Below are 19,242 nucleotides of genomic sequence, written 5' to 3'. Positions count from 1 at the left end.
TTCTCATGAGGGTTTTTTTTTTACCCTTTAGACAGAGTGGTTGAGATGCTTTTTAAATAGAGCCCTCAGGTTTTAGACACACGCATGGATGTATCTATGGATGAGATGACATGTAATCCAGCAGGGACAGGAAAGGTGGATGAACTAAGGGTGGCCAGGAGTTTGGTCATGAGTACATGGGATTCATATTCTACGTTTGTTTGAAACTGTACATAATAAACAATTTTTTAAAAAAGTGGTACAGATGAAGTATGATCTTTGTTATCTTGGACTTTAAAGGCCAAAGGTTAAGAGGGTTAGTCCTTCCTCCTCAAGGACTGAGGGAAGATTCAAGAGCCCTGGCCCTGAGGATCCATCAGGACACCCCCCCACCCCTGCCCCCGCTCCACCCCATCCAGAGTGCTCATCTTGATGAAGCCATTTCCTTCCACCCATCACCATAAGAGGGGACCAAGGAGTGACCAGGAGGGGGAGCCAGAGCCCACATAGGTGAATCTCCATTGAGTTTCACAGTGGAATACTCCAGATCTTAGGAAACAGCAGGCTTAGCTCAGGGACTCAAGGCAGAACCAAAGACCCTTTGTATGCAGCCAGCTGCCTCCCAGGGAGACCTCCCAGATCCCTCCCCACCTCTCCACACACTGTGTCTAGCACTCCCAAACGACCGCAGGGCTCCTCCCTTGGGATCTAACTCACGTGGAAAGACTGCATGTTTCAGGCAAAGGCCCCTGGTTAAGGCTTCTTTGCCCTACAGGGTAATCCATGCTTTCTGCTGAGAGTGGTTCAATTTCACTCATCCCTCTGATGTTCTCAAACCTTAAAATTGTGCAGAAAGAACTCCATCTCCCTCCTCAGTCCCGCTCTGCAGCTAGGGTCTGTCCCAGTTATGTAGCTATTCCGACGTTCCTAACACCTGGCCAAAGAGGGAGCTGGGAGGATTCCCGTGGTGCAAGGCAGATTGCAGCCAAGAGCTTAAGGAGAGGCACAGAAACAGAAGGCTAGCAAAGCAAGACATCTCAGGCCTGTAGCTTAATACTGTGCTTGCCAGGTACACCATCCCTAAGCAGAGCACTGCGATTAAGCCAACAGAGGCCACACCCAGCCTCTACCCTGAAGTTGGGGTGAGGAGAATCTCAACTCAGTTGAGACATAAAAGGACAACGATGAGCCTTTAGTTCCTACCTGGTCTAATGAAAATTATAGAGTTGGGAGAGACGTCTGAGTGAACTGCTTGGAGTGGCCCCGAGAGTCGTATTTTTAGAGGTGGGGTTGGATCTCTAATATTTCATGGAAAACAGAGACTCGTCAGTGTGATGCATACATGGAAGGAAGACCCTGTAGCAAGCAAGGGAGCTCATCTCCACTGCCTCTGGAGGCTTGGGCTGGAAACCTTTCTGGGACCGGAGTGCGCAGTGGCAGAGTAATTTGGGGCCTTCACAACCAGGAGCAGATTGTGGATTGATCATTGATCTATCACTAGGGACCAGAGATTAGCCTCAGGGATGATGGGAATGGCACATTGATATGAAAATGTGGCCAGAACGACCTCTGAGCCTCACCACTCCGGCAGCTTCGCTGAAATCTACCAGGGTCTCAAGACTCAAAATTGGGCTGAATGGATTCTATCAGAAACACTCAATCTGTAACTACTGGCTTTAAAAATTACAACAGGCTTGCAAATAGCCCATATATGAGCAAGAAGCCTGCCTTCTTTTATTTTGTCTTCAAGTTCTTTTTGGGGAGAGAGGGATCGGCAAATTTCTTGGAAAGCCATCTTATCGGGTCTAGATGTCTAACAGTCCCTGAACTCAGTGTATAAGGTACCGTTCTCTTTCAAGTGCCGTCATAATGAGCATGGGCTGCACTAAGCAGCAGTGACAAGTGTAGACTTGTAGTAGCTATTTGTCCAAGAGCCCCCAGTTACCTGTGCAATGACCTCAGGGTCCATGGGCCGGTGGTTATTGAAGCTTTTTGACCTGCCTGCTGTCACCGTCTTCCGGATCTGTGGACTGTCCAGCCGATTCTTCAGGGATGAGTGACGGCTGATGGAGTTGAGACTCCCATGCCCACTGATGGAACACTTATCTGGCCCTTCCTTGGGGAGACTCTGGCTCAGGATGGGCTGGGAAGATGGGCGGCAGCTTGCCCCTACCCCCGGGGAGGCGGAATCAGTCAGGGAACTGCTCAGCCCATGGCCGTCGCTCCGAAATGTTTTCCGGATGCTCCCAGATTCTGGCCGCTTCCTTTGCCTTCAATGACAAACAGAAAGGGCGGTTTGATCAGGGAGCCCTGGCTCCGAGGAAGCTAGGATGAGTGAGAGAGGGGCAGATGTTGGTACCCAGGGACTTCTGGAAGGAGAGGACACAGAGCATGCCCTCTCCTGTGTCACCTTCCCTTGCTTTCTCCATGTCTTTGTCTCCCTGCCACCCCCGACCTGGGCAAAGGAGAAATAGATACTTACTTGGTGGTCGTGGGCTTTGAGTTCTCAAGATGTAAGGTGCTGTCAGGAAAAATGTCTGATTAAGCAAAAGTTTCTAATGGGAGACAGATTCATGAAAAGGTACCCTCCGTTACCTGCTCTGCACAGAAAGCAGGCCCCAGACCCCAGGTAGGAGAAAAAGTCTCACCATCACCAAGGAGGTAGGGAATTGCTGGTAAGAGGAGAGTTGACTTTTCCAAATTTTAGCATGTTTCTTAGTCCACTGACAAGACTAATTATTTTGGGCTTTGGCAAGAGGCTGTTGCTGCTTATTCTGCAGATATGGAACAGAATATTTTTCAAGAGGCTGCAATGCTGCAGAGTTTGGGTCACGTTTGTGCATTTTCTAGGGTGGAAATACATCTACGTGACCCTAAGTCACCCAGCACTGGGCTGAACCCTGGCTCTGAGTCGATCTGTTTCAGACCACTAAAGCTCTCAGATGAAATGGTCTGACAGAATCTTATTCATATGGGTGTTGCCCACTGCTGAATAATTTCATTATCTCTTGGAATCAGATACTATAGGACCTAATCTAAGAGGCAATGACACTTCTGGTTTGGGATGGCAGCTGGGCAGCTCTGAACTTGAATATACTAAGGGCCACTGAGGCTGAGGTGGGAGTTGAGGACGGAAGAAGGGAAGGGGTAGGACCTGAAGATAAGGAGCTGGTCCTTGGGGCAGGGCCACCGCGGAGGTCTTCCTCATCATACACGCCCGGGGCCCGGTTCGGGATTTGGCACACAGCAGCCACTCCGTGAGGCTGCCTGCTCGGCAGCTTTAGCCTTGGGGGTCAGCCACTCTCCAGTGGATAAAGGATGTTCGCAGAGTCTTATAAGGTCCAGTTGAAATGACTTTTCCTCTTCTGCAAATTCTTCCCTGACCTCCCTCCCCCATGGGCAGGCAGACTTCACTCCCCCTTCTGCTCCTTCAGTGCATCTATGGAACCACTTTTTAGTGACTTGTCTCTGTGGCATTCACCTTGCCCGACTGTGAGCTCCGAGGCCAGGGATCACCTTATTCGTCCCTGAATAAGCGGCAGGCGTACCTGGCACAACAGGAGGCGCTCAGTGAATGTGTGGAATTGAATTGAGAGGCCGCACCCTAATAACTCCTTGCTGATTTCCTTTTTCCTTCTTGTGAGGAGGGCTGACTTACAAGGCCCAAACTGCTAATGAGGCAGATTTATGGAGTGGCTGGTGTGGGCCAGGCCCCAGGGATATAGAGGGAGGAAGACAGAGTTCCTGGTTTCAAGGAGCTCAGCCTGGTGGGAGATCCAAGCGCAGCTTGTGTCCTGAGATTGCCTCGGGAATACGGAATAAGGGCACCTAACTCAGCCCTGAGGAATTCAGGGGTGTCAGAAAGCCTTCCCTAAAAAGAAATTTTCGGACTGAGTCTCGAAGGGAGAAGAGTCGACCAGGTGAGAAGACAGCAGATGTGAAGGTCCAGGGGTGGAAGAGAACCCAGGGTACTCAGGAGAGAGAAGGAGCTCGGGAGGAGAGCTGTGTGGGGCAGGAGGCGTGGCTCGAAGGCCGATCAGTCCTAAGGGCAAGACATCCCGGGGGGCGGCTGCTCCCCCACGGACCAGCTGGCGTCTGGGCAGACCACATCCTCCAAGACCCCATCTTGATACCACCAGCCAAGGAGTTCACGGGAACCGCCTTGACTTTCTACCAGATGTTCATCTTTTGAGTATTCAAGGTATTACTCGCTACAATTCCTTTGTACAAATGGCAACAAATACATGATGGCTTAAAAATCTGTACCCGACTAATTAGCTAACTCTCTCTCCACCAACCTCGCCTTGGTTTCTGGGTTAATTACAGGCTTACAACCTTATGATTATAGGCTTACAATTAACGTAGACTTGTAAATAATGAAGAAAATGTCAGCCCACAGTTAACTTTTTACTAGCTGGCCCCCCCAACAGGGCACACTATGCTGGAGGGAAATAAATTAAATCCTCGATCTTTCTTACCGGTCTGACTGAAATTGTGACTACACTGACCAAGTGCGCTGAATCAGCTACTTTACTAAGTAGAGGGTGAGAGAGATGGAAAAGAACCATGTGCCCCAAACACTCCCCCTGCTACCGTCTGGTTGGAAAAAAGCCAAGAGATCTGGGCGACCTGGTGCAGTTTAAAAACAACAAGCATCTTTTATTCTCCTTCCAGTTTCAGTGTCCAGAGGCTACGGTTAACAGGTTTTCAATGTGCAAATCATTTCATTCCTCCAAAGCCAGAGGGGAATAAAAACTGTACATCATCTCCAATCCATATTCATCGGGAGCGCCCTGGGGCTTGTCATCCTGCTGGCACTGGGCCAAGGTTCAGGGCCTGGCGGAAAGAGGTCTGTAGGCTTTGGGGCTTGGTGTCTGGCCCCTTGAGATGAGATTAGTTCTCCAATAACCTGAATGTCTCTAGGGGAGGCAGCAGCACACAGGCGTGGAATCCCTCTAGACGGCCAGATCGGGTGTGGGTGGAGTTAAAACCCCAGGATGTTGCTAACAGCCACTGTGAAAGCTGGGGGGCACAGTTACGAGCCTGCTGGACAGAAGTGGGAATCTGCAAAGGGACTAACAGGGAAGGATAATACACAGGGCCAAAGCAATAGGGGGAAAAAATGGCAAATTATTTCTACTGGTGTGAAAGGGCAAGAGAAAAGGGAGCTGGGGGGTTAGACAGTGAAGAAAGAGCTCAGGACAAAGCTTTCCTTGTGGGGGTTGGTGGGGGTAGTGGTCGCCTTTCCTCCAGGGGAGCGAATGCAGGATGAGGGAGAAACAGACATGTGATATCTAAATAAACCATCTAGGGTGACATGAACCTGGTAGAAGATGCACGAGACTTTGGATCTTTGGACAGACAAGGGCCAAGGAAGACATCAAAGATTATTATTTGAGTCAGAATTGGAAAAGAGAAGGCACCTCTGAGAAACAGTACAAAACCAAGTTACGTGAAGTGACTACAGCTTTGGCCAAATTTTCAGCAGTCAGATGGCCAGGAAGTCTGAGCGGACAGACGCTGCAGGGACAGAGGGGCACACCCGTCCTTAGCGTGACGGCCGCTAGCCGGAGACTTGGGCCTGCTGACGAGGCCTGTGGATGCTTCCTTGGCCCTGTCCACCTTGGAGCAGCCACGAGCACATGCAAGCTGTCGGGCCGGGAAGTGGGGGGATGCAGCACAGGGATGGAGAGGGCGGTTAGGCCAGAGGGTGAGGCGGGGTGTCGCAAGTCATTCAGGGGAGCAGAAAATGAAAAGCAGAGCTTACTTGTTGATGTTTGCAAGATAAATATCGGCTACATGACCCCCACTGGGACAGCTGGCCCCCGCTCTGGCTGTCACCTTTTCTTCAGGTGGCTCAGAAATGACCTCAATCTCAGACTTGGGGCTGGACCTCTCCACGACACCGTCCTCGCTGGGGGAGAAGGGGCAGGCAGGCAGGGAGGAGGGGAAAACAACAACAACACAAAAAGCAGTGTTAAATCGGCAAGATGGCCCCCCCGACACACACGCGACCCCACAATGGTTCTGAGGCAGCAGCGACACCTGGCTGGGCTCTGGGAGCGGAGGCAAGGAAAGCTACGGGCCTTTGGAGGGTCATTTAAATAAAGATAAATAATCCTGCTGAGTTCTGCGGGGTCCTCAGATCCTCCGAAAGCTGGGCTAGGGGACTCCTGGATTCGAGGTGTCTGCCTTCTACCCCTCGCTGCTTTCCCGGGGCAGCTGTGCCGGGGCCACCTCCTGCAGGAGGTCCAGGTGGCCGTTTATGTGCTCAGGTCCCGAGCACAGCTGGGCAACGGCAGTCAGCTCTGCCATGGCTCTGGAGATGCCGGCGTTGAGGCAGGACACTGCCACACTCTGTCGTAGCGCATCTAGCCCTGCTTAGAGCGTCCAAGCCGGTCCCAGGTCTCTCCACGGCTCTCCCGGCCCCTCTGGCTACTGATGACAAAGAAAGCCCCTTCTCCCCCACAATTCATCTTCTCTCGGTCCTGGAGTGAAGTCATAATGCTAAATTTGGGAGGGTCCACGCACAGATGGCCACCAGGTATGCGATGTTATCAACAGAGGGAGGATTTCCCCGCAGAACGAGCTGGGGAGAGGCTGAGAGGGTGCAGACTCATTCAGGATATCAACCTTTAAAAAATAATATTAAGGGAAGGACTAAAAACACTGACAGCATCGTATCCAAGGGGAGGGAGTCGGGATCAGAGGCAGGGCAATGGGGCAGGGAGGCAGATTTGAGGGGCCATGGGGAAAAGCCTTCCTGATGCAAAGACATTGCTTCAAAGAGCAGGAACCAACCTACAGCCCGTGTGATGAAGTCTCTCTGGAACCAGTCCATGTTCCCTTTGTTCCCCGACATCCTTTCCCCTCCTCTCCCCTGTCTTTCTCCAAGTCAACCTCATCTGGGTTAAATGAACTGGGTTATTTCCACAAGGCTGCTTAAGCTAGATTTCTACTAGAAAATGAACTCAACATTTTCATTTGCAAGTGGAAAAGCGCCATCAGGTTGTTTAAAAAAAAAGACAGAGAAATCAAAATGTTTTCCCAACCTGATCTTTCCAGAAAGGAAATATAAGTGGTCAAATAATAACCCCTCATTATCACTCATCAGGTATAAATGTGGATGAGTGCTGGCTGGCAAGTTTCTAGAATGACTGGGGGTGGGGGAGGGTGGTGGAGATGTGATTGGCGGGGGAGTAGAGAGTGGAGAGATGAAAAAACAATTCTCCACTCAGTCTCTGAGTCTGGGGGCCCTTCAAAGGAACCACGACACTTCAGGACTGTGTCGGCGCCCCCTAGGGGTTGGTCTCCCTCATCCTCCTGGGCTCCAGAAATAAAGTCTCACTCCCACAGTGCGGCCAGGGACCCCTAAAGGTGCAGGGGGCCTAACGTACGTGTCTTGGACCACGATGTACTGATGGGGGATGAGTCCGTCGATGCCATTGTGCCGGCCTTCCCACCAGTCGTCGGAAGCCCGCTGGTAGAGCAGCAGGGATGCCCCCTTCTTGAAGGACAGCTCTCGGGCTGTCCGGCCCACGTAGTCAAACTTGGCAATGGCCTCGATGGGCTCACACTCTGAGAGGGGTGGAAAAGAAGGAAACACATGCTGTTGGGACTCACAGACTCAGGAAACTGGGTAGAAGAGCCCAGTTAGCTGAACTTACAGTGGTGGGAAGATAACCTAGTGTGAAAATAAGTCACGGATGATCTATAAAGCAGGTATTCCCATGCAGACTGTGCAAACCCCTGAAAGCACTTGTATGCTCTTCCTTGCCTTTGCTTATGCTGTTCCCTCCACCTGAATCTCTCTCTGTCACCTGCCTGATGAAACACATTGAATCACAACTCAAACATCACCTGCTTCCTCTAGTAACTTCCTTGGTGTTCCCATAGCTCTTTATGCCATACTGTACTTGTAAGCATTACTTCCTTTCTGACTGTAAAATAACTCCATTAATTTAGAACACTTAACATATTGTACTTTGAATAACTTATTTACATTATCCACTCTCCCTACTAGAACATGAACTTTTAGTTGCTATAAAGAGAAAATAACTTGCCCAATCAACTTTCCAAGGAGCAAAATATGGAAATATATGTTGTGGTCAATACATGGAAAAATGCACATGTAAGTGATTTGAAAAATTAAAAGGGGTGTGCAAAGGCAATGTATTTTTACTTTTGTGTATGCTTCTGTTTCCTCATCTATAAAATGAGGATAATAATAGTGCCTTTTTCAGGAAGTTGGTATGAGGAGTCAACAAATAACAATTTGTAAAAGTGCTCAGAACTGTGTGGGCCCACAGTAAGTGCTACATACGTGTCAGCTACTGTTATTACTGTCATCGTTGTCATTATCTGTTCTGGGCCGCAGGTAGAGGTCAGAGAGCAAAAAGAAGGCTCCCACAAATCAGGAACCCAGGGTTAAAATCAGATATTCTGAGTAGTGGAGAGAAAGGCTACTTACAAACAAGACTATGCCTAGACAGCCAGGGCAGGTGGGTCTGCTCCTGAATGGGCAGGGCTGGGGACTTCACTACAGAGGGCCTGTCTAAATATCCCAATGTCAGTTCCATACAGCTGCGGGTTTGTCACTCGACCTCTCTGGCCTCAGTTTTCTTAACTATTAAATAGCAGCTATATCAATTTCACTAGGGATTAAGAGATAAGACATATACAGCCTCTAGCAGTGCTGGGCACACGCAGGCTCTAATCAAATACGAATTTCCCTGGTTCACCAAATCCCTTCCTATTGTGTGGTAAATTATCATATTGATCCATCTGACCTTAAGAGCCAAATCAGCAATCCTAATTTCTTTTTCTCCTTTAAACGCTGGCCTAGGATTGCAGAATTCATAGCAAGGCAGGGAGCAGGGAACACTGCAGCCTGTGCCATTTTGTTCTTGTGCCCAGAAAATTCTGAGGCCCCTTGTCAGCTGCTGAGACTTCCAGAGCCCAAGCGATCCAGAAATGGAGGTGTAGAACTGTTGGCAGGAGGGGGAATGTGCTGGCTGGACAGACCCTAATAAATCATGGGCACCGCCGAGGCCCACGGACGACAGCTGCGCATTCCAGCTCTCGACGCACACACGCCAGGCTGCGCAGCGCATGTCTGTGCTTTGGAAAGGGTCAATTTTTCCAGTCGGCAGGCGTGAGAGCATGTGGTTTCTGCATCCTGGTTCCCATCCCCCTCTGACTTGCTTCTGCCGGGTTCTTGGCACCCAGCTTCACTATTCCCTGGGCCCTCTGTTTTTCAAATGAGCTCTCCTTCCCTTTGGTCTCCAGCTACCTGGCAGGAGTCTGGGCCATGACAAGGGACTGACAGTATGCTGGTGAGACAGCCAGATGAGACAAAGAGCTGGGAGGTGGATGAGGCGCAGTGAGGTGGGGCGAGAAGGGTGAAGGATGAAGGGCTAAGGTCTAGCTCTTCACCTCTGGTTTAATACAGAGACCACTCTATTTGAGAAGGTGGGCTGTCTCTCCAAGAAAGGGAAGGAATGAAGCTGGGAGGCAGGAGAGCTCCCTGCTCGTCTTGAGGGGACTGCTGGACAGGAAGGGCCATCAGGAGCACAGGATATATAATCTCTCCTTTCTGCTTCACCACCCCACAGTCCCACTGACTCCAAGTGGGGCCTCGTACCGTCATCACTTGTGTGGTGCTCTGCAGCCACATCCTGGGTTGAGTCTTCAGCCGAGGTAGTCTCTCCGTGAGGGCTGTCACTGCAACAGAACCAAGAGTAACTGGGACCTCAGCATTTGCTTACAAAATTCTTGTCTTCTCTTTCACACAGCTTCCTTGGACATGGGATCTATCCTAGACTCTCCAGATCCTGATCACATACTCCAGACAGATGCTTATAATGAAATGTAAGGCTCTCGGGATTCTCTAGGCTAGCTCCCGCTACAAAAACTACTCGAGACTACATGGGACTTACGACATCTTGAGACAAGAGGAACCCCATTTGAACTTACAAATCTTTTCGAAAATACGGAACAACTTAGCTCCTCAAGGGTTATTTCTCTAGGTGAATTAGTTCCTGGAGGGAGCATGGTGGAAGGGAAACACCGGGCTTTAGCATCGGCTACAACTGGATCCAAATACCAGCTCTGACACCTGGTAGCTGTGCGACCCTGGGCAACTACTTAATCTCTTTCAGCCTCAGATACCTAATCTACGAATCGAGGATAATGGTCTATATATCTCACAGAGTTGTGTTAGGATTCAATGAAATAAGAGGGCGTGATTAATAAGCAGTGCTTTCTCTCCTTCTTTCTCATCTTGCTTGATGGCTCTGGCTGCTTTGTGGTTTAGTGCTGGTGAGAAAGTAGGAGGTGAGTCATAGAAATGAGTGGGAAACACAAGCAGGGGAAGAAAGTCTGCTGTGGGCTGGACGCTGCAAGAGGGCAGCGGATGAGAGCTGGGTCAAGTTCTTGACAGAATTCATGGAGCCTCAAATTACCCAGGGTGGAGAATCGAGAATGAGCAGGGAAGTTATTAGGAAAAGTCATTTCTACTCCTGATCTCTTGGACTTCAGAGCGCATGGGGAGGGGCACCAGGAAGTTCTGACTTCCTGAAAAGTAGAGAAAAATCCTGTTCATTTCTGAAGTTTCTTCCTCTGGTGGTAGGTAGTAACGAGTGAGACTTTCCAGGCAGTTCTATGGAAGCACCATCACCCCTCAACCCCACATCCTGGCTTCAGTTTCTACCTTTGAGCATACAGCCTCTCCCTCCTCAGCGGATGGGTCCTTCGCTCCTAGAAAGTTCCTCAAAGACCAGGGGACTAATTTAGAACTCACCCCGTGTGAAGCAAGGCAGTTCCAAGGAGGATCTCCAGACCCCAGAGAACATTATGGGAGAACATCAACAGGGATTCCTCTTTATCAGAAAATGTGGGCACACTTTCTCACTGTTTTCTGGGCCTCAAAACCCTCTGAATGAGTTTGGTGACATTCTGGAAACCCTTGGGACCCCAGGGGTGTGCAGGGCAAAGGCTCACTTTTCCCCAGACCTCTGAGTTCATTTCTTTGGCTGTCCACTAAGGCGGCAGCTCCCAAGTTTCATGGAGCCCTGGACTGCTTGTTAAAAAGAGACTGCCTCACCCACTCCCAGAGTTTCTGATTCACTAGGTCTGGGTGGAGTCGGGGCACTTGCATTCCTAATCAGCCTGTGTAAGGCAGGTGCCGTTGGTCCAGGGACCACACTTTGAAAACCACTGCCCTAAGGTAAAGACAAGCTGATGCTTTATAAGGTCCCTTCTAGCCCTGAAATGCTATGCTTCTCTCATTCCACACGCACACCCCAGCCTACCTAACACCTGTGGTCTCAGAAGCAGCCCAGCATGCTACACCACAGGCAGTCCTGGAAAACTGGGTTCCGGTCTCAGGGCTGGTAAGCGTGGTGCAGTGGGGCTGCAGGGAGGCCAAGCGGCCTTGGTGCTCCCTCTTCCTGGCTGTTCTGGTCTCCTGGCCCATCTCCAGTATACTTGGGCTCTGACTCCCCCTTTGCCACCCCTCCCTCCCCTCCTTCATCCATCTTAGCTCACTTTGCTGGCACTTCTCTCTCTTCTGATGGACAGGCTGGGAGCCTTCTGAGTGGCTATGAACCCAGCAGTCAGATGGTCCCTCCTACCCAAGGTCATTTACTCTTGATCCTGGGGTGCTTCTGGCCTCCCAGCCAGTCTGTGGTAGTAACAGGCCCTGACTAATCTTGTGGTTTTCCCAGAGGCTGCTAATAAATGGCAGATGCACAACCAATGGGGCTGGGGGGTGGTGGTGGTGTGCTGGGAGAAGACCTTGGACAGAACTGAGAAGTAGGTGCCCTCCCATCTGTGCCCGGTGAGCCCTACCAGGGCCCTGCTGAACCGGGCCGTGAGGTGGGGCTCTGTGTCCTGGAATGGGCCCAGAGCCTGCAGCGGTTTGATATGTGAGAAGGCAGGTGAAGCAGGAATCGGGAACACTATTCCACAGCTTTTCAACACTCACGCAAGGGAAACCAACTCTCCAAGTCACATGTACAAGGACAGCTCCCTGGAGCCCACCAGCCAGTAGGCTGGGACTCGAACAACATCCCTAGTCCCCACCAGCCATCTGTCAGTGACCGGAAGCTTTCTCTCCGAGCTGGTGAGCCTAGATTTCTCCAGCTCAGCCTCAGATGCCGGGATCTACAGGACAGCAGAGAAGACCGAACTCAGCGATGTCAGGGGTACTTTTATGTTCACAGACACATGAATAGCATTTTCCTCACTCCTTGGGCTGGAGGCTCCTTCTGTGGGGATCAGGGAGAAGCATGGACTGACTGGCCTCTCATTAAGTAAGCAACCTCCCCTGTCCTCCCCTACCTCAGTCCATAGCAATGGGGCTGGCTGAATTGCTTCCAGATGTTGAATTCAGATGGAATCCGATTTGGGCTGGCTTATGCTTTCAGCCCAGGCTGAAACACTGTTTCGGGGAAGAAGGGAAAGGGAGGAGGAGGAAGAGGTAAGGGATGTTAGGGAGTAAAAGAGAGAGGCAGTTGTCTTTGCGTTTACTGGGAAAATGACCCTGTAAGTGGCACGATGGGGGCAGTGTGGGGCAGTGGGTGGTACCATGCACTGACAGTCAAGGGGTCAGGGCTGGGATCCCCACCACTGAGGTGGCCTCAAAGATCGTCCCTGGCCTCTCTAGATTGCAATGACTTAATCTATAAAATGGAAATCTGTTATTTGTCTAACGGAAGGGTCTAGTAAAGATGTGCCCTAGGGATTCCTTTTACATCTCTGTTTCCAGGTGAAGTCATGACGAACCTGCTTCAGTGGGGCACTGGGCCTAACCTGCCGAAAATGGACCTTACCTCACTTTCTCATCACAAATGTCTGAGATCATTACTAAATTATCATTGTATAAACTCACAGTCAGGACATATGCTTCATAACTGAAATCTTCCCAATAAGACAGAAATTCCCTGGGACGCAGGACTGTTCTTCTCACAATAGCCAGCTCCGAGCAGGAGCCAGAGAGACATCGCTGCCTGATGAACGCCAGTTCTGCGTACAATCTGATCAAATTTCCTTTCCCGGAGATCATTAACGTTCCTGTTATTGCTGTCGTTATCTTTCAGAATGGTCTCTCATCACTCAGAACTCGTAAAAAAGGAGGCAGCCTGAAGTGGCACTGAGTAGTTTGGGTCGAGGTGGGGGCCTGCCTACAGCAACCCCCGATCCTGGCAGCTTGAAGTGCCTCGGAGTGGGAGGTGGGGAGGATCTGGGTGTTTCCCTTGGTCTCGCTTGGCCATCTGGCCCCCACGCCAGTGCGTGTTGGTGACATTTCCCCTCCTCCGACCCTGAGCCCCCTACCAGTAATCCTCCGTGCTCCCTCCTCTGCTGTAGATGGGGCCCTCCAGCTCCCTAGGGTTTGGGAAGATGTTCTCGTGCTGGATGATGATGGTTTTGATCAGCTCATTCACGTGGGCTTGGCAGGACACCTGGTCATGGCCCTCAGGCACTGACATCAGCGAGGGCCCGAAGCAGATGGCGAGGTTGTAGGGGTCCATCATGTTCTCTTCACTGAACTGTGATAAACTGGAGGAGAAGGAAAAGGGGGCAAGCTGAAAAGCACTCGCATGAATGCCCAGAAAACACAGTCACAGGAGGCGCTGCCAGGAGCAAGAACAGAAGCAGCACAGACGGCCCCCTGCTTTTCTGGGCGTCAGAGCCCTTCTAGAAAGCCGGTAGGGGGAGAAGAGAATGACCACCAGGACACTATTCAGGAGCCAAGGGAGGGCCAAGTGGAGGTCCCTCCTTGCAGATCTCGCCCCTCCTCTTTCTCTAGCTCCCTGTTCAAATCCTACTTACCCCCCAATCCCCACCCCAACCCTAGACCATATCCACCAAATCCACCCTGCCTTGCGGACACACCACTCTGCAGAGCTGGATACGCTCCCACAGACCAACCCACTAAGCCGACAGAACAGACGGAGCCCCTCGGGCTGCCCTGGTAATGACACGGTCAGAAGACGCAGGCATTGTGCGCTGTGTTCCTTCTTGAATGGCAAAATAATCAAATTATTAGGGATATTCCATTCTAAGCTCTAGACTTATTTAAAAAAATAGCCAACTGATTAGCTTTTGTATTCCATCAAGCCCGTGAATTTCTTCCTGGAGTAGCTAATGCAATTGTTTTCCATTTTCATAATATCCTCCTCCACTATTACATTCAGGATTTATTCAGGAAAAGGTCAGCATGTAGCTCAGCTCCTGCTCAGGCTTCCCCTGGACGCAGTCTGACTTCATTATTGGGTATTTTATTCCAGGAACTCCCCCTTTCCAGCCAGCAGCTGCTCCAGCCATACCTCCAACCCTGGCCAAGGACCCAAGCCCTTCAGTGGTGAGTGCCCACGGGTCTGTCTGTCCAGGCACTGAAGGCTGGGCTAGCTCTGGATGTACCCCGCCCCTAGGAGTCTGCAGAAACGTGAGCTCTGCTACGGGGTTCTGCCTCCCTTGTGGGCATCTGGATTCTGACAGATCTTGAGAGGATACCAAAGCCATGGTGCTTAGCCAGAGGCCTGGGACTCAGCTGTCTTCATCTGAGTAGCTGTTCTTCAGAACTGAGCAGAGTTGACTTCTAGTGTATCCAGCATCCAGACTCAAATGACCAAGCTGGTCTCTATCTCAATGATTCTCTCCTTCACTGAAGATTCAGATACGTCCCCGGTCCCCCCACAGAATCACTGCAGAACATGTGAAGTGGGACAATGAAGTGGGACAGTGACAAACAACTGTCATGGCTGAGGACCACTGCTCTGTAGGACCCGGTCAGATGCAGGGAGGCCTGAGATGGGTGCGTTGATGGATCTCAGTGGCCGGACTGCTTCATAGGAGGTTTTAAAGATTTAATTTTATAATCCTTCTCTGGCTCCTGAGTTAAAAGAGAGCAGAGATTCAGAAAAGGCTGGTAGATGTTTCCAAGTCTACTTCTTGGTCAAATAAAAACTGGAGAGAGACAGGAGAGATAATTAGCTTGGGAACCTTAGCAGGGACAACGGAGGCATGAGGTGCCACGGGGCTAAAATTGTAGCCCATCCCAGGCTGGCTGGTTCCTCGAGTCATGGAGGGACAAGCAGGAGGAAGTCTGTTTCTTTAGTGTGATCTGACAACGTTTTGGTAACATGCAAGGAAAGCAGTAGTTTCTGGGAAGCCTGGTGGTCAAAGGGAGATAAACTCTAGACCTGAGGGTCCCAGTCTAAGCTCACTGAGAGAAGAGGAATCTTGCCCGGCCTTCTAAGGCAAGGACTGCTCAACTCCTAGGTGGCTACAATGACCAGGGCCAGAGAGGACCTGTGTTTGTGCACTGGGGTCCACTTCTCATGGGTCCAGGTCCATTTCTTATTCCCATTAAAATACAGACCAAGATCCTTCTTTGTCTTCCAATCTACTGGAACACCTAAGTTCTGGGGGTAAAGCCATGGTGCTTAACTACTTGAGGGACACAGGCTCCTTCAAGAATTTGACAAAAACTAAGGATTCTCTCCCCAGGGAAATTCATATATGAGCACATAACAAATGCACACAATTCTGTGTATAATATAATGGTGCTAATAATCCTTGAAGACTCTGATGGCTGTACCTAGTATAAGACCTCAAATACTGGATTTTTATTTTTGAAGAAATATCTAAAATGGATAATACTGGTAACAGCTCCCTCTTTAAAAAAAATATTTTTTTGGTATCGACTTCTACACATGCCATCTCCTCTAAGAACTGTACTATATTTCTTTAGGTTCTGTCCATAACACGAGTGAACTTTCCTAATGGATTTGAACTCATCCTCTTTTGAGCACCTTAAAAAGGTCCAGCGTAGTGGGTTTTGGGGGGAATGAGAAAATCAGGATTGGCGTGGGAAAACTGTTTTTCATCATGCATTTTTCTGGACTTTTTACTTTTAAATGATGCACATTTGTTGGTTCTGAAGAACCTAGGAGCAGGACAGGAATAAAGACGCAGACGTAGAGAATGGACTTGAGGACACGGGGAGTGGGAAGGGGAAGCTGGGACAAACTGAGAGAGTTGTATTGACATATATACACTCCCAGATGTAAAATAGATAGCTAGTGGGAAGCAGCAGCGTAGCACAGGGAGATCAGCTCGGTGCTTTGTGACCACCTATAGGGGTGGGATAGGGAGGGTGGGAGGGAAACGCAAGAGGGAGGGGATATGGGGATATATGTATACATACAGCTGATTCACCTTGTTATACAGCAGAAACTAACACAACATTGTAAAGCAATTATACTCCAATAAAGGTGTTTAAAAAACACGATGCACATTTGTATCTCTGATTACATTTAAAAAGAAAAACAAAACATCCCAAGAATTTTAGAGTCAAGCAGACCTGGTTTTGAGTCCCAGCTCCATTGCTTACCATCGTTTTGTACTAGTTCCCTAGTTTCTTCATAAAATGGGGGCAATTATGTGCCCCCTTGATGGGCTGTTGTGAAGACTAAACAAGGTAATATGTGCAAAGCACTTAGCACTGTGCCTGGCACATAGGTGATGTTTAAGAAATATTTTCTGTCATTTTAATGTCCTGTTTGCTTCTTGACATAGGACCTTTTTTTTTTTTTTGTGGTACGCGGGCCTCTCACTGCTGTGGCCTCTCCCGTTGCGGAGCACAGGCTCCGGACGCGCAGGCTCAGCGGCCATGGCTCACGGGTCCAGCCGCTCCGCGGCATGTGGGATCTTCCCAGACAGTGTTCCCTGCATCGGCAGGCAGACTCTCAACCACTGCGCCACCAGGGAAGCCCGGCACAGGACCTTTGATTCCAGTCAGGGAAAAGCAGGGCCGCTGACATTTGGCAGTAATTGACTTACAGGTGTCCACCGTCTTCTTCTCCTGACAGGCATAATCTAACAAGCTGAGGGCTCTGCATCCCCAAATCAAAACCTTAAATCCTCAGGGAGAGCACGAAGCTTTGAACACACTGTTTTAAACATATGACACTTCCATTAAAAACCTTCAACTTCATGGCCTCCAGGGGTTTGATTTGGCAACACCCAACAGACCATGGGTAAGATATTATGCATCAGGGTTGATTTCAGGTTTGAAAGGGATGAAGAGGAATTGTATTATTCACCATGGCTCCAGGCAAAACGTGGGGTTGAGAATCTGTAAATCCATGGTTTAACAGACTTTCCCAAAAGGCTCCTTAAGAGATAAGAAGTAGAAGGTAATGGTGGCTGACTCTTCCTGATGGCCCTTCAAAGGCACTCCCTCACTCCCCTTGCCCCCTCTCCCCAACTTCCATGGTCCCATATCTATTAACTGACTTGCCTTCCTCCCTCTCACCTCCTCAAGAATAGCACTCCAGCAATTACCTTGCTCTCTCCTCCACCATCGTTTCTTCTCTATGGGGTCACCCCCACTAGCATGCCAATGTGCAGCAATACCACCCATCTTGAAAACAATATTCTCTCTTAAGTCCGAATCCATGCTGGATTACTGTCCCATTCTCTTCTCTTTATAATAAAATTCTTTGAGAGTTGTCTCTGATTCTCTGGTTCTTCTTTACCGGTTCTGTTATGGACTGAATTGTGTCCTCCCTGCCCCCCAATTCATATGTTGAAGCCCTAACTTGACTGTAATGACTGTATTTGGAGACAGGCCCTTTAAGGAGGTAATTAAGGTTAAATGAGGTCATATGGGTGGGGCCCAAACCCTACAGGACTGGTGTCCTTATAAGGAGAGGAAAAGAGAGCAGAGCTCTGTCTCCCAGTGTGTGCACAGAAGAAAGGCCACGTGAGGAAGCAGTGTGGTGGTTGTCTACAAGCCAAGGAGACAGGTCTCCCCAGAAACCAACCCTGCTGGCATCTTGATCTTGCACTCCCAGACTTCAGAACTGTGAGAAAACAAATTTCTGTTGTTTAAGCCACCCAGTCTATGGTATTTTGTTGGGGCAGCCCTAGCAGATTCACACACCTACTCTCTTCCCGTGCAGCCCCCCAACCCCTCTATCGTGGTAAAATACACACAACAGAAAATTTACCATTTTAACCATTTTAAAGTGTACGGTCCAGTAGCATTTAGCTGAATACGACCCCACTGTACGGATCTACCACATTTTGTTTATCCAGCATCAGCACCCCTTCTCGCTTGAACTGACACCATCAGGATTTTGCCCCTCCTCCTCCACCAAGACAATGCCCATCAAGGTCACTAGTGACATCTATGCTGCTAAATCAGTTCTCAGTCCTTTTCTTAGCTGACCTGTCATCATGTTATCCCAGTTATCACACCCTCCTTGAAACACATTATGCGGCTTCTGGGACACCGATCCCTCTTGGTCCTCCTCCTACACCACTGCCCACTGTCAGCTGCTCAGTGAGGTGTCCCTGACCACTGTATATTAAAGAGGAAACCCTCACACCCACCCCTTACACTCTCCAGTCCCCTAACATGCTTTATTTATTTATTTGTTTATTTTTGGCTGCTTTGGGTCTTCGTTGCTGCCACACCGGCTTTCTCTGATTGTGGTGAGCAGGGGCTACATTTCCTTGCGGTATGCAGGCTTCTCATTGCGGTGGCTTCTCTTGTTGTGGAGCACAGGCTCTAGGCACGTGGGCTTCAGTAGTTGTGGCTCGTGGGCTCTAGAGCTCAGGCTCAGTAGTTGTGGCACACGGGCTTAGTTGCTCCGTGGCATGTGGGATCTTCATGGACCAGGGCTTGAACCCATGTCCCCTGTATTGGCAGGCAGATTCTTAACCACTGCACCACCAGGGAAGCACCCCTGTAACATGCTTTAATTTTCTCCACAGCCCTTATCCTCTGACATATGACATATGCTCTTCTTTTTTTTTTTTTTTTTGTGGTACGCAGGCCTCTCACTGTTGTGGCCTCTCCCGTTGCGGAGCACAGGCTCCGGACTTGCAGGCTCAGCGGCCATGGCTCACGGGCCCAGCCGCTCCGTGGCATGTGGGATCCTCCCGGACCGGGGCACGAACCCGTGTCCCCTGCATCGGCAGGCAGACTCTCAACTTCTGCGCCACCAGGGAAGCCTCTTTTTTTTTCAAATTAATTTCTTTCTTTTTGGCTGTGCTGGGTCTTCACAGCTGTGTGCAGGCTTTCTCTAGTTGCGGTGAGCAGGGGCTACTCTTCATTGTGGTGAGCGGGCTTCTCATTGCGTTGGTTTCTCTTCTTGTAGGGCACGGGCTCTAGGCGTGTGGGCTCAGTAGTTGTGGCTCACGGGCTCCAGAGCACAGACTCAGTAGTTGTGGCTCATGGGCTTAGTT

The 19,242-nt window shown here is 50.0% G+C and overlaps 1 protein-coding gene across 8 annotated transcripts in view; it reads right to left on the bottom strand.

Annotated features, from left to right (window-relative positions):
• The window catches only part of SRGAP2 (SLIT-ROBO Rho GTPase activating protein 2), a 237,977-nt gene that overhangs the window by 3,802 nt on the left and 214,933 nt on the right, over positions 1 to 19,242 (bottom strand). For 2 of the 8 annotated variants that reach the window (XM_030872824.2, XM_030872825.2), the window contains exons 18-23: positions 13,315 to 13,539; positions 9,623 to 9,702; positions 7,377 to 7,557; positions 5,747 to 5,893; positions 2,462 to 2,500; positions 1,925 to 2,249 (exon numbers count right to left, since the gene is read on the bottom strand). In XM_030872824.2, the coding sequence (XP_030728684.1) occupies positions 1,925 to 2,249; positions 2,462 to 2,500; positions 5,747 to 5,893; positions 7,377 to 7,557; positions 9,623 to 9,702; positions 13,315 to 13,539 (997 nt within the window). The other 6 variants (XM_030872826.2, XM_030872827.2, XM_030872830.2 and 3 more) reach the window with 5 other exon arrangements.

The sequence above is a fragment of the Globicephala melas genome, chromosome 1 (assembly GCF_963455315.2).
Source record: "Globicephala melas chromosome 1, mGloMel1.2, whole genome shotgun sequence".
Taxonomy (NCBI): domain Eukaryota; kingdom Metazoa; phylum Chordata; class Mammalia; order Artiodactyla; family Delphinidae; genus Globicephala; species Globicephala melas.
This window is presented reverse-complemented; position numbering and strand designations above follow the sequence as displayed.